We start from the raw sequence: 16,664 nt of genomic DNA, 5'->3' as shown, positions 1-16,664 counted from the left end.
TGGTCTTGTAGTGTGCGTAATATATTTATTTGTTCTTGTCATTTCTTACGCACAAAAGTTCTGTCTTTTATTTAATTCCCTTCCCGATTATGTCTCACGTCCCAACACATACAAGAACCGATTACACAACGTAGGAGTTCATTCGTGCCACGGCCATCCATATCGAGCCGACTGTCATCCAAATTCAAAAGTGCCGCGAAACATCCATCGTTTCGATTTGCTTGTAGATTTTTTTTGCCAGAGTTGGCAAAAGTAAGTATAGGGTAAGGCAACGTTTTCAGTGTCGGCTTGATAGACCCCTAGAAACACTACATTATGCCGTGGGGAAATGCGCGTTAAGCCACGACAGCGTTCGCGTCGAGCGGTAAAAAACAGTTTAAGCTAATCACCCGTGAGGCAACCCGCGTACAACTTGAGCATTGGATTAACAAGAAAAAATTAACACTAGTTTCTGCTAGCAAAACTTCATAGTACGAGCAGGCAACACCATGTACACATACTGTACAGAGACAGGATTATTGCAGTGGTTTATACCACTAACCTTCTCCTAGACTCAGACCTGAATTCTGGATTAGGCCTCAAATTCAGGTCCTAGCCCTGTGCTGGGTTTGAATGTCTTGAGTTATTAAGTTGATTCCAGTTGCAACTTAAGTGGAAGAGCCGGCTCTGGACCATAAAACACCTGTTTTAAGGCTAACTCATCGGCTTTATCATTAGGTACCTTATCTTCTTTTTCTCTCCTCCTACCCGTTCCAGTTCTGGTTCCAGCCCCTGGTTTGTAGAAAACAGTTGCTTTCGTTGAGACCTTAGAAAAGAATGACAGACAAGATCAATTTCCCAACACCTCCCCCTTCCAACCACTGATTTCCATATTTTGAACTTTAAATGGAACTCGATGTTAAATTCCGCAAGATTAAGAAGTCTGAAAAGACTGATCACAAATTCTTTAGATAAAATTACAAAATAATTTTACATAAGATTCAACAACTTTATGATCTCTCAATTACGGTAATAATTCCAAATGTTCTTTATTCGATGGATCTTAAAAGCCGTCGATCTAAATTTATAAAATCATACGACATTGGTGGTTGACAAGTGATTTCACGCTTAAAAACCGGACTGCGTGAATAAATCCGCTAGCAGCTCTTGGCATGAGATGTCTTTGACCGGTTAAATTGCAGATTTCGATTTCTTGGTCTGTGCATATTTTGCAAAATTAAACGAGCACTAGCCTAAACTCCCTTTTAAGGGTTTGTTCTTGTAATTTTGAGTTTCATATTTTGGAAATCCCTTTCGTCAACTTTTCCACTCTAATGACTGTTAATTTTAGCGGCACAAAAATGAACGTAAATATTATCTCACTTTGCCGACAGTTTTCTTTATCGCAATTTCACTTTTACACTGGATATTAAAGTAGCTTTCTTTATAATTTGTGGTACTGCGAATTTGCTAAATAGCACGTTGACTATAAATATGAACAGTATCTAACTCAAAGAGACCCAAGATTCCAGGGCAAATATTTTCATTCAATTCAAAGCGACGAACTGCGAAACTATCAGTAAAATGGAAATCGTTAATTGTAACTTCCGCGATGGTCAAATGTAAATTTTCAATAATTCTAACGAAATAAATCAGACTACGAACGGACCAAAAATATGGCGCGCACACAAACGTCTTCGATATTTAAAGTGTAATACTATAGACTGTATAATTTAATAATATCGACACGAATGATTTAACGTGTTTTTATTATTATTAAAAAATACAAATAAAGTAATTTATTCTAAATTCGGTTAGCGATCAGTGCGACGACACAATACTAAAAATTGGTACATTTACGAAAGGAATACAGGGTATGAGTAATACCACCCATTTGATTTTAAAAAATTTATTGGTCAGATCCTTCAACAACATTAAGTTTTTAAAATATTCTTCTCCCGCATCGATACAGCGCCTCCAGCGGGATTTCCAGGCATCAAAGGCCTCTTTCGGAATCTTCTTTAGAGCCTTGGTACGAATCTCTCTGACCTCCACTGTTCCAAAACGATAACCTTCCAAAGGAGTTTTCAAGCGGGGAGCCAGAACTGTACGGTGGTTGGGGAATCATCACACAACTTCAGCAACACAAAAACGAATTTTCAACAGCTCTTTTTCTTCCTTGTAATCGAATGAAGTCCCTAGAGCTATACTATACTCCTGTGATTATGAGAAGGCAACCTTGATTTGAATTAGATTGTTTTGTAATTAACGTTTTAATTAAATTTCAAACTCTCCCGCTTATTACCAATAATTGTCAAGTATAAGTAGTCGTAAATAGTGCCGCCACCATTGTTATAGCAACATTTTATAGAGTAAAGATGGCGAGGGAGGTGCCAGAAGCGACATTTCGCCCTGTTTGGCACATAGATTCTGAACCAAAGAGTTTTTTGTTAGTAGAGTCTCACCCTTGAGACAGGTAAAATTGACCCTCGTTCGGGAATGCCAAGCCTATAGTAATTATTGTTCCGCATTACGTCAATAAGTCATTTTTCATACTTTATTTAACACAATTAGACAATTTGAATTTAAAAAAAAGGCATATTAAAAATAAGACAATTTATCACGTGAAATACAATTAATTATTCCGTGATCGGTTTTAGCATTTTCGATTTACTGCGCCCCAGCTAAAAATTTACACATCAAAGAGGTGGGACGCAGTAAACTGAAAAGTTTAGACACACTAACACTAAAATGCAATTTCTAATCACATCCTCTACACAATTATACTCTCAAATAAATGCATTCAAGGGATTCGTGCGTTTCAACACCATTTACAAAAAGAGGTATAAAAAGAATTAAATTAGTTGTACATAGTTCAGTCAAAAACGTAAGTGAGATTGCTTTTGTTTTCCTGTTAAAGCGTATGAAAACGAAACTTAAAAGCTTATCTAGACTTCGCTGTCGTGGTGATGATGGCGCAGCTCGCAGTAAAGACGGACCAGAGTAAGAGGGTCGCCTCGAGGTGGGACGTTACGTACCTGACGCTGTCCAAGACTTGCTTCCAAATCGGATTTACGGCGTCCTTCGCGGGGGTCGGCAGCAGATTGCGGGCCTTCAGGTAGTCGACGAGCGCGGCCGAGTCCTTCGAGAACGCCGGAAAGTATTCGCCGACCTTTTCACGTTTCCACCACGCCGATTGCCACCTGCGACTTTAGAATTTGATTCGACGCGCCAAAAACTCCGGAAAGAGAAGCGAGCGGGGGAAAATGGGAAGGGGGTGGGCAAGCTTACCTTTCGCTCCACGGCGTGTACTTGTAATTGTACAAATTTCCGCGGATATATTTCGGAGGTTTGCCCTGAAACGGGGAGTGAGCGCGGTCTAGTAGGCTACGCACTTCGGGGCGGCCCTGAAGCATGCGATGGACCAGAGATAGGAGCCACGGTTGGTCCTTGTAATTGGATTGAGCGGCCCAATGCATTTGCCAATCAAGTCGTGGGGAATAAGGTCCTAGAACCAATGTGGTTGTTTTACCCTGTACCTTGATCAAATGTCATCAAATTTAAGATCTGTCAGAGAGTGAGCAACGCTATCCTCTAGTGATGCAACGGAAGCAGAAGCGGAAGACAGCATATTTTTGTGCGGAAGCGGAAGTTTAAATAGTATCGAAGGCGGAAGCGAAAAATATGCAGAAGCGGGAGGAGCTCTGTTGCATCACTACTACCCTCTCAATTATTGTTTAATGTATCAAAATTGTATCTTTGAGAGAAACACCAAGAAAGGTTCGAAATGAGAATCTCAAAATACAAACATTTTAAAATTACATCATTAATGAGTAACTCCCCTAAATATCCAAAAAATGAATACTGCATTTACCTGCAAAGGGCAGCGAGTGATTAACGTTTCCGGGCTTGTACAAAAAGTAATATTCGAGCCAAGGTCCGTCGATGTTATCGGCACCTTCCAAAATGATCTCCAATCGTCCTCCTTTCGTCGACGATGCCGTCGGTGCCACGTAGTTGTTGACTATTTGCAATTTACCCAGCCGATTATGTACGGTACGCAATGCCGGCGAGATGGTCGAGTTCGTTGCGGTATGTAGAGACGAGAGCGGCACCTACCGGTGAGAAACGCGTTAATTGTAACGGCGGCGCGCAGCTGTAAGATACCAACCGAGCTGCTGATGAAGATCAGCATTGCCAACGCAGCGTAAAAGATCGTGCGAATGAGGGCGATGAATTTAGAGAAAACGCCCGGCGTATCCATGACGGCGTAGGAAACGGAACGAGCTATTTTAAGGGTGAGTGATGCAAGTCCAACGTAGGCGGCGACGAATAGGCTCTGTTTGACCACTTGACTCAGTTGATCTTTGGAAATATCTAAAGAAATAAAGATGGAAAGTTAGTGGTTAATCATTCTTAATTGACTTGATATTTGAATTCGCTTCTATAAATCGAAAAATGTACCGCTTCATAGTGAACGTGAACAAAGGCATGTCTGGCGATAACCAGAACGTATTGTGAAAAGCGAGCGTGGTTGTCACGATCCCTTGGAACCTAAAAGTTTCGTTCCGTTCTGTTTAAAGTCGGGCACGCCACAAAAATGCAGGTATACTATTAAGGATACGCTAGTCGAGATCGTTTATTTATTTATTTATTTATCAAGTACACCGTGCGTGTATCTTTTTCTACCGTTGAAAATTTTTCGCGAAAAGTACTTAGCGAAGTTATAAAAGCAGGCGCGTGCCATTTTGGTAGGTTATTTTTAATAAATTGCATATTAATTTTGTTTGAAGTAATGTTAATATTCAACGATGGATATTAACTGGACTACCAAGTTTTGGAACAATTCAATAAGCATAATTACCAGTAGCTAATTATATGTGTTGCAGCAAACGCCGTCTGATTATGCTGTTTAGTGTCATTGCAAGCGCGCTAATTTATAGAGATGTTTGAGTCGTGTTCCAGATTTTCGAGCGGCTTTGATACTAGTTAATTGAGATTCCCTTTCCGCATGTGAGAAATTTTATAAAAGGTACGAGATTTAGAGGGGATCTTTAACGCTCACTTATTTTTTTTACCAATTTTATTTCTGTTGAATTATAGTGGAGCGGATTTACGTTCCTCAATGCATTGCAGCAAGAGGCGTCAGATCGACATGTGTTTGGTGTCAAATGAAGCGCGCTTAATTAACATGAATTTTAAGTATCTTACCAATCTTAGCATCAACCTGCGAGCCACTGAATCGCAAATTGAACACCACAACAACCGCGTAAATCAACGCGGCGTGAACGAGAAGATTCACGATTTGTCCAAAGATGGCCGTCCATTTTCCCGTATTAAACTGCGATTTCCCAAAGAATAACTTATCGTCTAACAACGACAGCAGTAGGGTCACAATCAGCAGGTTTAAGAAGTTATAATTGCCCGTAAGAACCGTAAATATTTGCAGGAGAAGCTGGAACAAGCAGATCAGACCACGAAGAGATACCGGTCGCACGTACCTGCACGGAGTAACTACTAATTCGTACGCTTCGTATGGGAACGAAGAATAAAAATGGGAGAACAGTCAGCGTTACGATATGCCAAATTGTGATCATGCGCAGCACCCATATCGGTAAATGGTGGGCGTACCACGACAGTGGGCTAGGTAATTCCATCGACTCGAAGTGATACGCGAACGCTAGAATTTAACCATCAGAAATTGCCGACGACGTTAGCAACTTACCGTTAAGATCCCACCAATTTCCGTTATAGACCTTCGCCACGCCTGTAGTGAACAGAAACCGGAATAGCAACCAACGTACTAACCAAAAGGATACGTGATTCACATATGCCGGCGTATTGTTACGTCTCCCTGGTAGCAACGGTGCGATTAACAAGCATAAAAATCCGGCCTCCAGCAGTAGATTGTCCCTGAAAAAGCTTTACGGGGCGTTAGTATCGTCACAGACTATCAGCTTATTTGTGATATTCATTCATTGTGTCTATAAACGAATAGTAGGAAGGAATGCACACGAAATTTTATTCCAAAACACATTAAATACAAATAAAAACAAAATAAATAAAGATAAGTTTACAAAACTTGTTTTTACAAGGTACCCCGTACGCAGGCGGTCGATAATTAAAAAATTAGAAAATCTTAAAATTACAGTATTTTCTTCTTCTAAAAATCCTAAAATCAGGGGTTGTAAAACAGGGTTGCATAAACTTGCGCACTTAACACGAACAACTTCAGAACTTCTGACTGCCTGATATCAAAAATTCTTATCGCAAACAATCAGATCTTTTTACTTTTTATCACGCAACTTCTTTTCCTAGCTTAAGAGATCTGACAATTACAAAATGACCCCACGAGTATATTAACAGTTTCTGTATAACGATTGTAGAATAATCTGCCGTTTAAAAAAAAAGTATACGAGGTCAGGTAAAAAAGTTATCGGACCTAACCCCATTTTTTAATGGAACACCTTGTATAATTTAATCTAAAAAGGTGGCATATTAAATTCTCTTTTCAAAAACCCAGCATACCAGGGTGTAAAGAATCTTCCTACCAGTTTTGGCCACCACTCTGTATGTGAACACCCGGTATCTAGAGGTGCTTCATTACGAAAAGGGTCGTGCCGAAGATATTTATGTTTGGGAATTGAAGAGAGAAAGTAAAGGTATCTGATTTTATTTCTAGAATTGTTTCAGTCGCCGCTACAGTAAGCAAAACCTGTAATTAATTCGCCGTTTGCAACCGTTCCCGTCAAGATATTTCCATTAACTTTGTTGCGTCCGAACTTGTCCTTCTTCATTAAGTCATTTTAGATGATTTTGGTTCCCTACGTTAATTTTAAACGAGAATTAAAACTGCAAGGTTTACGTCGGTATCAGAGTCGTCTTTTGTCGCCCTGAGAAATTTCAAGAGACAATAGGTGTTACCTAATTCGAATTACGAATTATATCCGGCAAATTAAGTAAGTGTAATTAGCTGTAGCTGATTAAATGATTTGGACTAAACAGCATCCGATTAAATCGTGAGGGATCTCAATAGAAGAATTTAAATGTTAAGACCGTTACAGATTTTTAGCACGTTAGCGGACCGCGCAATTAATTAAAGAAGATTCCATTTTTGGGTGTAGATAACCGAATACGCTGTGCCGGCTGGAAATACCATCGATCCCTCCATGATATGGCCGAAAAAAGGTAAAAAAGGTAAACCCGACTTAACAGCATTGACTGCTTGGAGTACAGCTTTCAAACTAGAATTTAATGTAAGTAAATGTAAAGTGTTGACATTTTCTAAGCGGAAAAATACCATGTTTTTCGAATATGATATCAATGGTATCACAGTTGAAAGAGTTTATGAAACAGCTGATTTAGGTGTCACACTTGCGAGTGATTTGTCGTTTAAAAACCATATACATAAAATAACAGCGGTTGCATATAGAAACCTTGGATTAGTTATAAGGAACTCTTGTCAATTAACTATTAGTACGTTAAGTATTTTATACAATGCCTTTGTTAGATCCAAATTAGAGTACGCATCTATTATCTGGAAACCCTACAATTCTAAAGGGTGTCAACTTATTGAACGTGTACAGTTTAAATTCTTAAAATATGTATATTACAAGCATTATGGCACGTATCCTTTCTTGATATCTTATAAGTCTATAAGAGAGTTATTCCAATTAAAAACGTTGGAGCATAGAAGGAATGTCCATTCTCTTATTTTTCTATTTAAAATTCTGAATAATTTGATTGACGATACAGCTATGAGAGGCACAATCAACTTCTATGTTGCAAATGTTGTACCATCAAGAACTCGAAATTTATTTTATATCCCCCGCGTCAACACAGATTATTGTAAAAACTCTTGCATTGCTAGCGACATTACATCTTTATAATAGTGTGCATATATATAATAACACCATAGATATTTTTTATATGTCCCTAAGGCAGTTTGCAAGATCGTGTGACAATATTCAAGAACTGTAAAAAAAATAAAAATTTTTCACAGCATTTTTCTTTTTTATTCTTTCTTTTGTTTTCCTTTGTCTTTTTTTATTGAAATACTCTTAACATATTTTTTTTATATTCTTTATAATTTCGAATAGTTTCTTTTTAAAATTAATACATGAACATTGTTATTGGGGCAACCTGTTATGTTCATAGATAAAATAAATAAATAAATATAGAGGGGATCCTTTTTGTCTTTGGTGTTTGAACGGAAACATAAGATCTTTTGTCGTAAATCTATTTTTCATTCGGGACGGGAAAGAGGGGGGGGGGGGTTAATTGTTTCGCATTTCCGGTAGGGAGGCTGCCATAATTTTGTTTTAGTTTGTCCAAAGTGACCGGCGCTATTTTATTGAACTCGTTCAATTCTTGGAGCAGTTATTTACTCTGATTGGGTGTACCTGGAGCTTACTTTCGTAGACCTTGCCCAGGGGCAAGATGCAACATCCCTTGGTGGCGACCCAAAAAAGTTCAATACCAGAAATTTCAAAAAGTTTTCCGAATTTTTTGAAAATCTTTTGGACTCTTGGAATCAATGTTGAATATTATTAAATATTTATTTATTGTTTTGCTTTTTAGAGGTGCCCCTGCAGAAGGTCTTAAGTTGTTTTATACCACTCCGGTATTTACCTTACGAATTAGGAAAACTGCAGGAAAACCTAATTTGGAGTAGCCGGCAGAATGCTCGAACCTGATCTAAGGAAATTCCCATCTCTGCCACAGATGAAAAATTCACCTCAAACCAGGTTCGAACACCTCCGGATTTATAGCCCAATGCTCTACCACTGAGCTATAAGCCGGTTTATTCATCAACCATAAATAAAGTTTTGTTAATATACATTTTTCTGTGGATCATTATGAAATTATCAATTCTTTGATATTCCTCCGTATCTCTTAAGCGAATATTTTCAAATTTCGTTTTTATCATTCGAAGTTTACCCCAAAAAAACAGACGAGTCGTATATTACTTTATGATAGCACTAAAAATTACGAGAACTCTTAAGTGTCGAACATTAGACACCCTGTAGCACTGACAACTCCAAATGACTTCAAAGGCTCCCAAATACCTCAAAAATTCTAAACGGTTTTTGAAACCCTTGCAAACATTTCAAAATCTAATAAAGATCCTTAAACAGTCATAAAAAGAGCTTTTGGATATATAATAATAATAATAATAATAATACATTATTATTATTATTAAGTCTAGACAATTTGCAGAGGAATTAGGTTCCTTTTATGCAAATTTTGCTATATTATAAAATCATCTATTAAATATCCCCAAAAACCTAGGTTAAGCTGCAAATGCCATGGTTCTATCTAGGAAAAAATTAAAAAAGAAACGCAAATTTTGGTGGTGCAGCTTCCACACGAAATATTTTAGACATTCAGGTTATTTGTAAAAAATCCTCATGTCTACCACCCACTTTTTTTTTTACATACATACATCATTGTTACAAGCTGTATAGTATATTGCACCATTTTGGGGTACGAATTTTTGAAAAATTTTCACAAAGAACAAAAAAGGCATACCCAAAAACCTAGGTTAAGCTCCAAATGCCATGGCTCTATCTAAGAAGGAATTTTTGGAATATTTTACAAAGAACAACAAAAACATCCCCAAAAACCTAGGTTGAGGTGCAAATGCCATGGTTCTATCTAAAAAAAAATTAAAAAACAAACACAAAACTTGGCGGTGTAGCTTCCACACGAAACATTTTAGACAATCAGTTTATTTGGAAAAAATGCTCTCGTCTACCACCCATTTTTTTACATACATACATACCTCAATGTTACAAGCTATATAGTATATAATTGCACCATTTTGGGGTACGAATTTATGAAATATTTTTACAAAGAACACAAAAGACATACCCAACAACCTAGGTAAAGCTGCGAATGCCATGGTTCTATCTAAGAAAGAATTTTTGGAATATGTTACAAAGAACATTAAAAACATCCCCAAAAACCTAGGTTGAGCTGCAAATGCCATGGTTCTATTCTAAGAAAAAATTTAAAAAAGAAACGCAAATTTTGGGGGTGTAGTTTCCACACGAAACATTTTAGACATTCAGTTTATTTGGCAAAAAGACTCGTGTCTACCACCCACTTTTTTTTTACATACATACATCATTGTTATAAGCTGTATAGTATATTGCACCATTTTGGGGTATGAATTTTTGAAATATTTTTACAAAGAACAAAAAAGGCATACCCAAAAACCTTGGGAAAGCTGCAAATGCCATGGTTCTATCTAAGAAGGAATTTTTGGAATATTTTACAAAGAACAAAAAAGACATCCCCAAAAACCTAGGTTGAGCTACAAATGCCATGGTTCTATCTAAGAAAAAAATTAAAAAAGAAACGCAAATTTTGGCGGTGTAGCTCCACACCAAACATTTTAGACATTCAGTTGATTGTCTACCACCCACTCTTTTTACATACATGCATCATTGTTACAAGCTGTATGGTATATTGCACCATTTTGGGGTACGAATTTTGGAAATATTTTTACAAAGAACAAAAAAGACATCCCCAAAAACCTAGGTTGAGCTGCAAATGCCATGGTTCTATCTAAGAAAAAAATTAAAAAAGAAACGCAAATTTTGGCGGTGTAGCTTCCACACGAAACATTTAGGACATTCAGTTTATTTGGAAAAAAAGCTCGTGTCTACCACCCACTCTTTTTAGATACATACATCATTGTTACAAGCTGTACAATATATTGCACCATTTTGGGGTAGGTACGAATTTTTGAAATACTTTTACAAAGAACAAAAAAGGCATACCCAAAAACCTAGGTAAAGCTGAAAATGCCATGGTTCTGAGAAAAACATTAAAAAAGAAACGCAAATTTTGGCGGTGTAGCTTCCACACGAAACATTTAGGACATTCAGTTTATTTGGAAAAAAAGCTCGTGTCTACCACCCACTCTTTTTAGATACATACATCATTGTTACAAGCTGTACAATATATTGCACCATTTTGGGGTAGGTACGAATTTTTGAAATACTTTTACAAAGAACAAAAAAGGCATACCCAAAAACCTAGGTAAAGCTGAAAATGCCATGGTTCTGAGAAAAACATTAAAAAAGAAACGCAAATTTTTGGGGTGTAACTTCCACAGGAAACATTTAGACATTCAGTTTATTTGGAAAAAATTCTCGCGCCCACTTTTTTTTTACATGCATACATACATAATTGTTACATGGTGTATAGACATAGTATAGTATAGTGCACCATTTCGGGGTACGAATTTTTGAAATATTTTTATAAAGAACAAAAAAGACACACCCAAAAATCTCGGTAAAGCTGAAAATGCCATGGTTCTGAGAAAAAATTAAAAAAGAAGCGCAAATTTTTGGGGTGTAACTTCCACAGGAAACATTTTAGACATTCAATTTATTTGGAAAAAATTCTCGTGCCCACTTTTTTTTTACATACATACATAATTGTTACATGGTGTATAGTATAGTATAGTGCACTATTTTGGGGTAGAAGTTTTTGAAATATTTTTCTAAAAAACAAAAATGGCATACGCAAAAACCTAAAGCTGCAAGTGCCATGCTTCTATCTAAGATTAATACACTCCATTAATATACGACCAATCAGCTTGGTGATTGTTTCAAATTCTAACCAATCAGATGATTCCTTATCTGATTAAAAGGTAGATAGCTTTTTATCAGCGATACTGTCCTTTATTAATCTCCCTAAAATACACTGGATCTTGGTTTTAAATCAGAATTTTACCAAGGATATCCAGTGGATACCCATGAATGAACTAAATGGACGTTTAAAGTACAAAATTCTATGAGAGATCCCCAAAGTAGTTTTTAGGTTCTTCACTCAACTAAAGCTACTTTAGAAACTAGTCAGGGAAGTCATAAAAATCCTGAGGATTAGATGACTTAGCCCTCACAATAATAATACCGTAGAGATGTTTATTTTTGCCTTCACGGCCTCGGCATAATTTCCCCAAGAAAGGCCTGTCGCGACCAAATAAAATTGCTCCAACCCCAACATTGCATTACACATCTAGTGTGTGCCAACGTGTCTCATCGACATCCGTTTATAAACACAACAAAACCGTGCCACGTTGGCAAAAGAGTTACCTTTCAGCCGCGACAAACACCTGCCCGACCTGGTAGAGCGAAAAGTACAGCGACCACAATCCGGCAAACAGCGGCAACGTGCAAAACTTCTGCGAAACGAACCTGCAAGCGATACGTTAGGCGAAATTCCTCATCAGACGACACTTACCCGCTAAACGCGAGAAAACTTCCCAGTAAAGCTAGCACGTCCAACGCGTACTGTGTGTCGAGGCCCAAATACGGTGCGAGCCACAGCAGAGTCGGCTGGTAGTGCACCTTCGCCGACCAACTCTTGTACTTGTTATTCTCGAGCAGAGATCGTGCCGGTAGGATGCCATTATCGCCGTACAGACCTGAAAACCGTCCGATAACGCACGATTTGACTTAAAAGCGGGCAACTTACCAGGAATTTGTATGTAAAATGATAAAAACGAGAAGAGGTATACCACACACATACCCCTCAGGAAGAGGTTACGTGTATATCGGATTGGAATCATTTTGCCTTTAATATAAGCGAAAATAACAATTTCCAAATCACCTGGGAATGAATTTTGTAGTAAATAACTTCGCCTAACTGTAAATAATCAAATAAAGCCGGAAGGCTAAAAGAAACGCAGCAGCATCATTTCGCACCGTTAAAACGCGAAGACGGGGATGTAAAAGGGACCAATCGCAAGTGGCTGTGACTCGTCACAGTGCGCGCGCGAAATTTAAATTACTAAGGCAACTCGATGCGAATGTAAATATGTATATCACAGTTACAATGGCGAGAAACATGAAGGCATTTCCAAAAATAAACAATGCGACCCCGTCACGTACCTAAGAAAGGCGCAAGGGGGGAAACTAAGGGGAGTTTTCGCTTCCATCAAACCGAGCACCAGCTCTCGCTCGATGGATTATCAGTTATGATCTTTTAGGTACCCAAGTTATTGTTGAAGAATATAGAGACTAGTTGTTTTTGTCGGCTGTAGTCCGCGGGACGTTTCACTTTCTTCCTATCTCTCCAAAAATTCTGTTTATTTTGGTAATATATACAGGGTGAGTTTTTTCTTATAGCAATAATTCCATGCCTTGCTTGAAATTATTTAACATTTTCCGTTTATTGTCTTGCATAGTCAGCATCAACACGCCCATGGATTGCCATAAGGCATACAAGCCAAAATTCAAGATTTATTCCCAAATGAAATACTACTTAATAGGTGTTTATTATCAATACTTTAACGTTAGGTCACCCTACATGTGTAAAACTCAATTTTTTTACGTTAAATGTTCCGTCGCTAATACAGAATGAACACAATTTCGATCGTGGTATTTGAAACCACATTTATGTTGCTAATTTTGTTTAAATAATCGCTTGTATTTTATTAATTTAATTGTAAAAAAATTACGTTTTAAAAGATTAAGTTTATTCGTTTGTAAAAGTATTACCTCCGGCCATTGCGATAAGAGCGTTATCGCTGCGTAGGCCGATTGGTTTCATGATAATCATTGTGATAATCCGCCCTTATGGTTAGGCAACACACCTTTACATCTGAAACAAAAATATGATATGCTCTGTATATAACAAATAATCGACCGTTTTACGCAGATGCCGAATACGAATACTAGGGGATTTTCGTAACGAAGCTAGGGGGGAATGCAGAAGATGGCGACGAGGTCGACGGCAGGCATCACGCGTTCCCGGTTTTTTTATTCTTGATTATTTTGGTAGTGGTGTTTTGAAGGTGTAATTAGAGGTAGTAACCATTTTATTCTTTCTTCTTCTAGCTATTAATCATTGAATTTGTAGTGTACTTAACCCCCAGGTTCTACGCTAACTTCACACTACAAGAACACGGAAATAAAATAAACCCGGCAACGTTTTAAAAAATGGCCACCCGAATGACTATTCCCTCTAAAACTAAACAAGTACCCGCTTAAATTTGAAAAGTGGTACGTGATAAAACATCTAAGGCAGGGCCTCCTTACGTTAGTTGTAGACAACGCTTTGACCTGAAGCACAGTAGGGAAGGAATTTTAAATAAAACACTGAAATTGTGAGAAGTTTGTTTAATAATGATCGTAATTATTATGATTGTGAAAACCCGGAAATTTAGTTGATGTACATTAATATAAACAAAACAAACAAAGCCAAAAGGTGTCGTACTCTCGCAAAAGTCACTGCCAAGGATAAAAAGAGTACGACGTAAGAAAAACCTTGCAGTTTGATTAAAACAGTCCAAAAGTTAATTAACAAAATATTTTGTAAAAGTTTAAGCAGTAGTTAACAAAGGTAGTAAATGCATATACACAAGGATGGTTACACTCAAGGTTAAAAGCAAGTTTTTGGGGACAATGGGTCAGGTAGAAGCAGGTACCAAGATTCTGAGAAAGGGTTAAAAGTACAGGATGTGACTCATCTTTGGTGCAATAAAGTCCTTTTGTTGAAAGCAAGATGGAAAACTACATGGCCTTGTAGGCAAATTTGACTAAAAACAAAATATGTGGAAATTATTAAATCGCCACTCATTTATCACACATAGATTCTAAACTGAAAGCTTTGATTAGCGTAATCTCGCTCCTGCAAGATGGGTAGTCCGCCCCTGGTTTCGGGGTTTCGAACCTACAGTTGGATGTCGAAGACAGTGCACGGAATTAGGTGCCCTAACACATAAATATAGACTACAGTTTCTTTTTCCACCTTGCCGAGACTGCTTCATTCACGGAGAAAATTGTTAGTAACATACAACAAGTCAGTACATACATCAAACGAATCAGCAATTTCCACATAAGTATTAAAATAAAATGAAAACTTATATGAATGTAACTTCAAGGACAAGACCAAGTAATCAACATCAATAAACATAAATTAAGCAAACATTACACCAAAAATGTAAACAATTAAAAACAATAGCATAACGGTATCACACATATGATTGCATTGCGGTTAAACAAAGTAAATTTCAAAAACAGAGATTCAAACACACAACAAATATAAAATGCGGCATACAAAACACAAATACGATATAAAGAAATGCAAAAATTACTACCTGCATTAAATAACACAAAATAACAACAAACATTTATGGAGCGAAACGTTCACTACCTCCATTCAAGACCAGATGCCCAGAACAAAAAACTTAGAAGGGAAACGTAAACGGGAACAACTGAGTACAAATATAATTAGTTTGGAGAACATTCAATAGATGGCGCATAGTTAGCGTTCCTGTTAAAGTTACTGAATCTAGTGACTTTAGTGCGTGTGCGCCATTATGACAGTTGAATTTTGATTGACGGCTTAATTGTGCTTTAAGTGTAATTACGATTCATTATTACAGTGAATTATGCATATACAAGTCGAGAACGTAAATGTTGTGTGACAAATTGTGAAGACGTTTCCCAAAAATGGAGCCCGAAGTTTTTAAGAATTGGTTTAGAATATAATGTGGAAGAAATTTACACAAAAGTTTTTGGTTTGTGAACATCATTTTTCTGGCTGCGCTTTAGAACCTGGAACACGAAGAGATTTAAAGCGTGTGGCAGTTCGCACATTATATTTAGCAGGTAACACTAATTGAATTGTAATAAATTGCTACATGTTTTGTTTTTAGAGCGATCTCGAGAGCATCATACAGTAGAGTTCCATGAAGTTGATCTTGTATCTTGTACTCGTATAATCATATTAAATTAAATATAACTCCTTGATTGGATTAATTGGAGTTGTTACTTCTAAAACAAGTGCCCTGTACTCTTTGAAGGCCCTGACTGGTGAGGTGCATCCGCATTAAATTGAATTTATTTGGATCCCTAACAAACAAACAAAATTGGACTTCACTGGCTGGATTCATTTACCTTTTAGGTTTCAGCTAGTCAAATCCAATGTTATTGTTAAAGATCTGGAGAAATTAGTATAATGCGGACGTAGCTTACATTTTAATATTTAAATTTGGCGCCATTCACGCAAAAGCTGCTGAGAACATACACGAGATGGCGCGTCATTTTTACATTACATTTTCCATTCTAAGTTTGTTGTTCTATGACCAGATGCCAAACGTAACTCCCGTTTGTGCTTTCTAGGTGGCGCAGGCAACTTTTTTTCCCACCTAGAAATTGCATGGTTGCCAACTCTCAAAAATGTATGTATCGTCGTAAGCTGTATATACAGGGTGGAACCTTTCAAATTTCTTGCTACAATTTGATATTATTTACATTTTACTGATTTTGCACTAACTGATGCGATATCTGAATCATGGCGTACTCCATGCCTTTGTTTTGAGTACCGTTATCTGAATCATGGTTGTTTGTTATACTGTACAGGTGATTATACCATTCATTTGTTTTATTAAGTATTTATTCCTGTATTCACGAGGAGTTGATTATCAGTGCGAAGTTGCTCTGTTCGATTGAATCGTAACTATTCCGTGAGGGAAGTACCTAACACAGTTTGATTGTTCGCTGTATCTGTTACTTTCTTATTCGTGGCGCGCTGCAGTTCTTGTGCGGTAGCTATACGAAGGGGAGGGGGGCTATTTGATGTTTCGATGTTTGTGTGTGCGAGTGGTTCATTCTGTATCCGTGGAGTGGGTACCTAATACAGTTCGATCTTTCGCTGTATCT

General features: G+C 37.4%; 1 protein-coding gene across 2 annotated transcripts; it reads right to left on the bottom strand.

Annotated features, from left to right (window-relative positions):
* Window positions 1–2,522: 2,522 nt before the first annotated feature.
* LOC116180347 (lipase maturation factor 2-like) lies at window positions 2,523–12,734 on the bottom strand. Of its 2 annotated transcripts, none has more exons than XM_031500289.1 (10): window positions 12,472–12,734; window positions 12,238–12,421; window positions 12,090–12,191; window positions 5,705–5,901; window positions 5,481–5,659; window positions 5,191–5,434; window positions 4,151–4,356; window positions 3,854–4,094; window positions 3,271–3,487; window positions 2,523–3,188 (listed from the first exon to the last, which is right to left on the bottom strand). In XM_031500289.1, the coding sequence occupies exons 1-10, from the start codon at window positions 12,563–12,565 to the stop codon at window positions 2,924–2,926; spliced, it is 1,929 nt and encodes a 642-aa protein (XP_031356149.1). In that variant the 5' UTR covers window positions 12,566–12,734; the 3' UTR covers window positions 2,523–2,923. The 2 variants fall into 2 exon arrangements, with proteins under 2 accessions (XP_031356149.1, XP_031356150.1); XM_031500290.1 differs by having other exon boundaries at window positions 2,523–3,182.
* Between the last annotated feature and the right edge of the window lie 3,930 nt (window positions 12,735–16,664).

The sequence above is a fragment of the Photinus pyralis genome, unplaced genomic scaffold (assembly GCF_008802855.1).
Source record: "Photinus pyralis isolate 1611_PpyrPB1 unplaced genomic scaffold, Ppyr1.3 Ppyr1.4_LG9, whole genome shotgun sequence".
Lineage (NCBI taxonomy): Eukaryota > Metazoa > Arthropoda > Insecta > Coleoptera > Lampyridae > Photinus > Photinus pyralis.
This window is presented reverse-complemented; position numbering and strand designations above follow the sequence as displayed.

Bases quoted from the DNA above. Each gene is read 5' to 3' on its own strand.
- LOC116180347 (XM_031500289.1), bottom strand. From the start codon at position 12,565: ATGATTCCAATCCGATATACACGTAACCTCTTCCTGAGGGGTATGTGT. The intron at 12,422-12,471 runs GTAAGTTGCCCG...GACGGTTTTCAG, and splicing joins ATTTTACATACAAATTCCTG to GTCTGTACGGCGATAATGGC. The intron at 4,095-4,150 runs GTTGGTATCTTA...TCTCACCGGTAG, and splicing joins TGATCTTCATCAGCAGCTCG to GTGCCGCTCTCGTCTCTACA.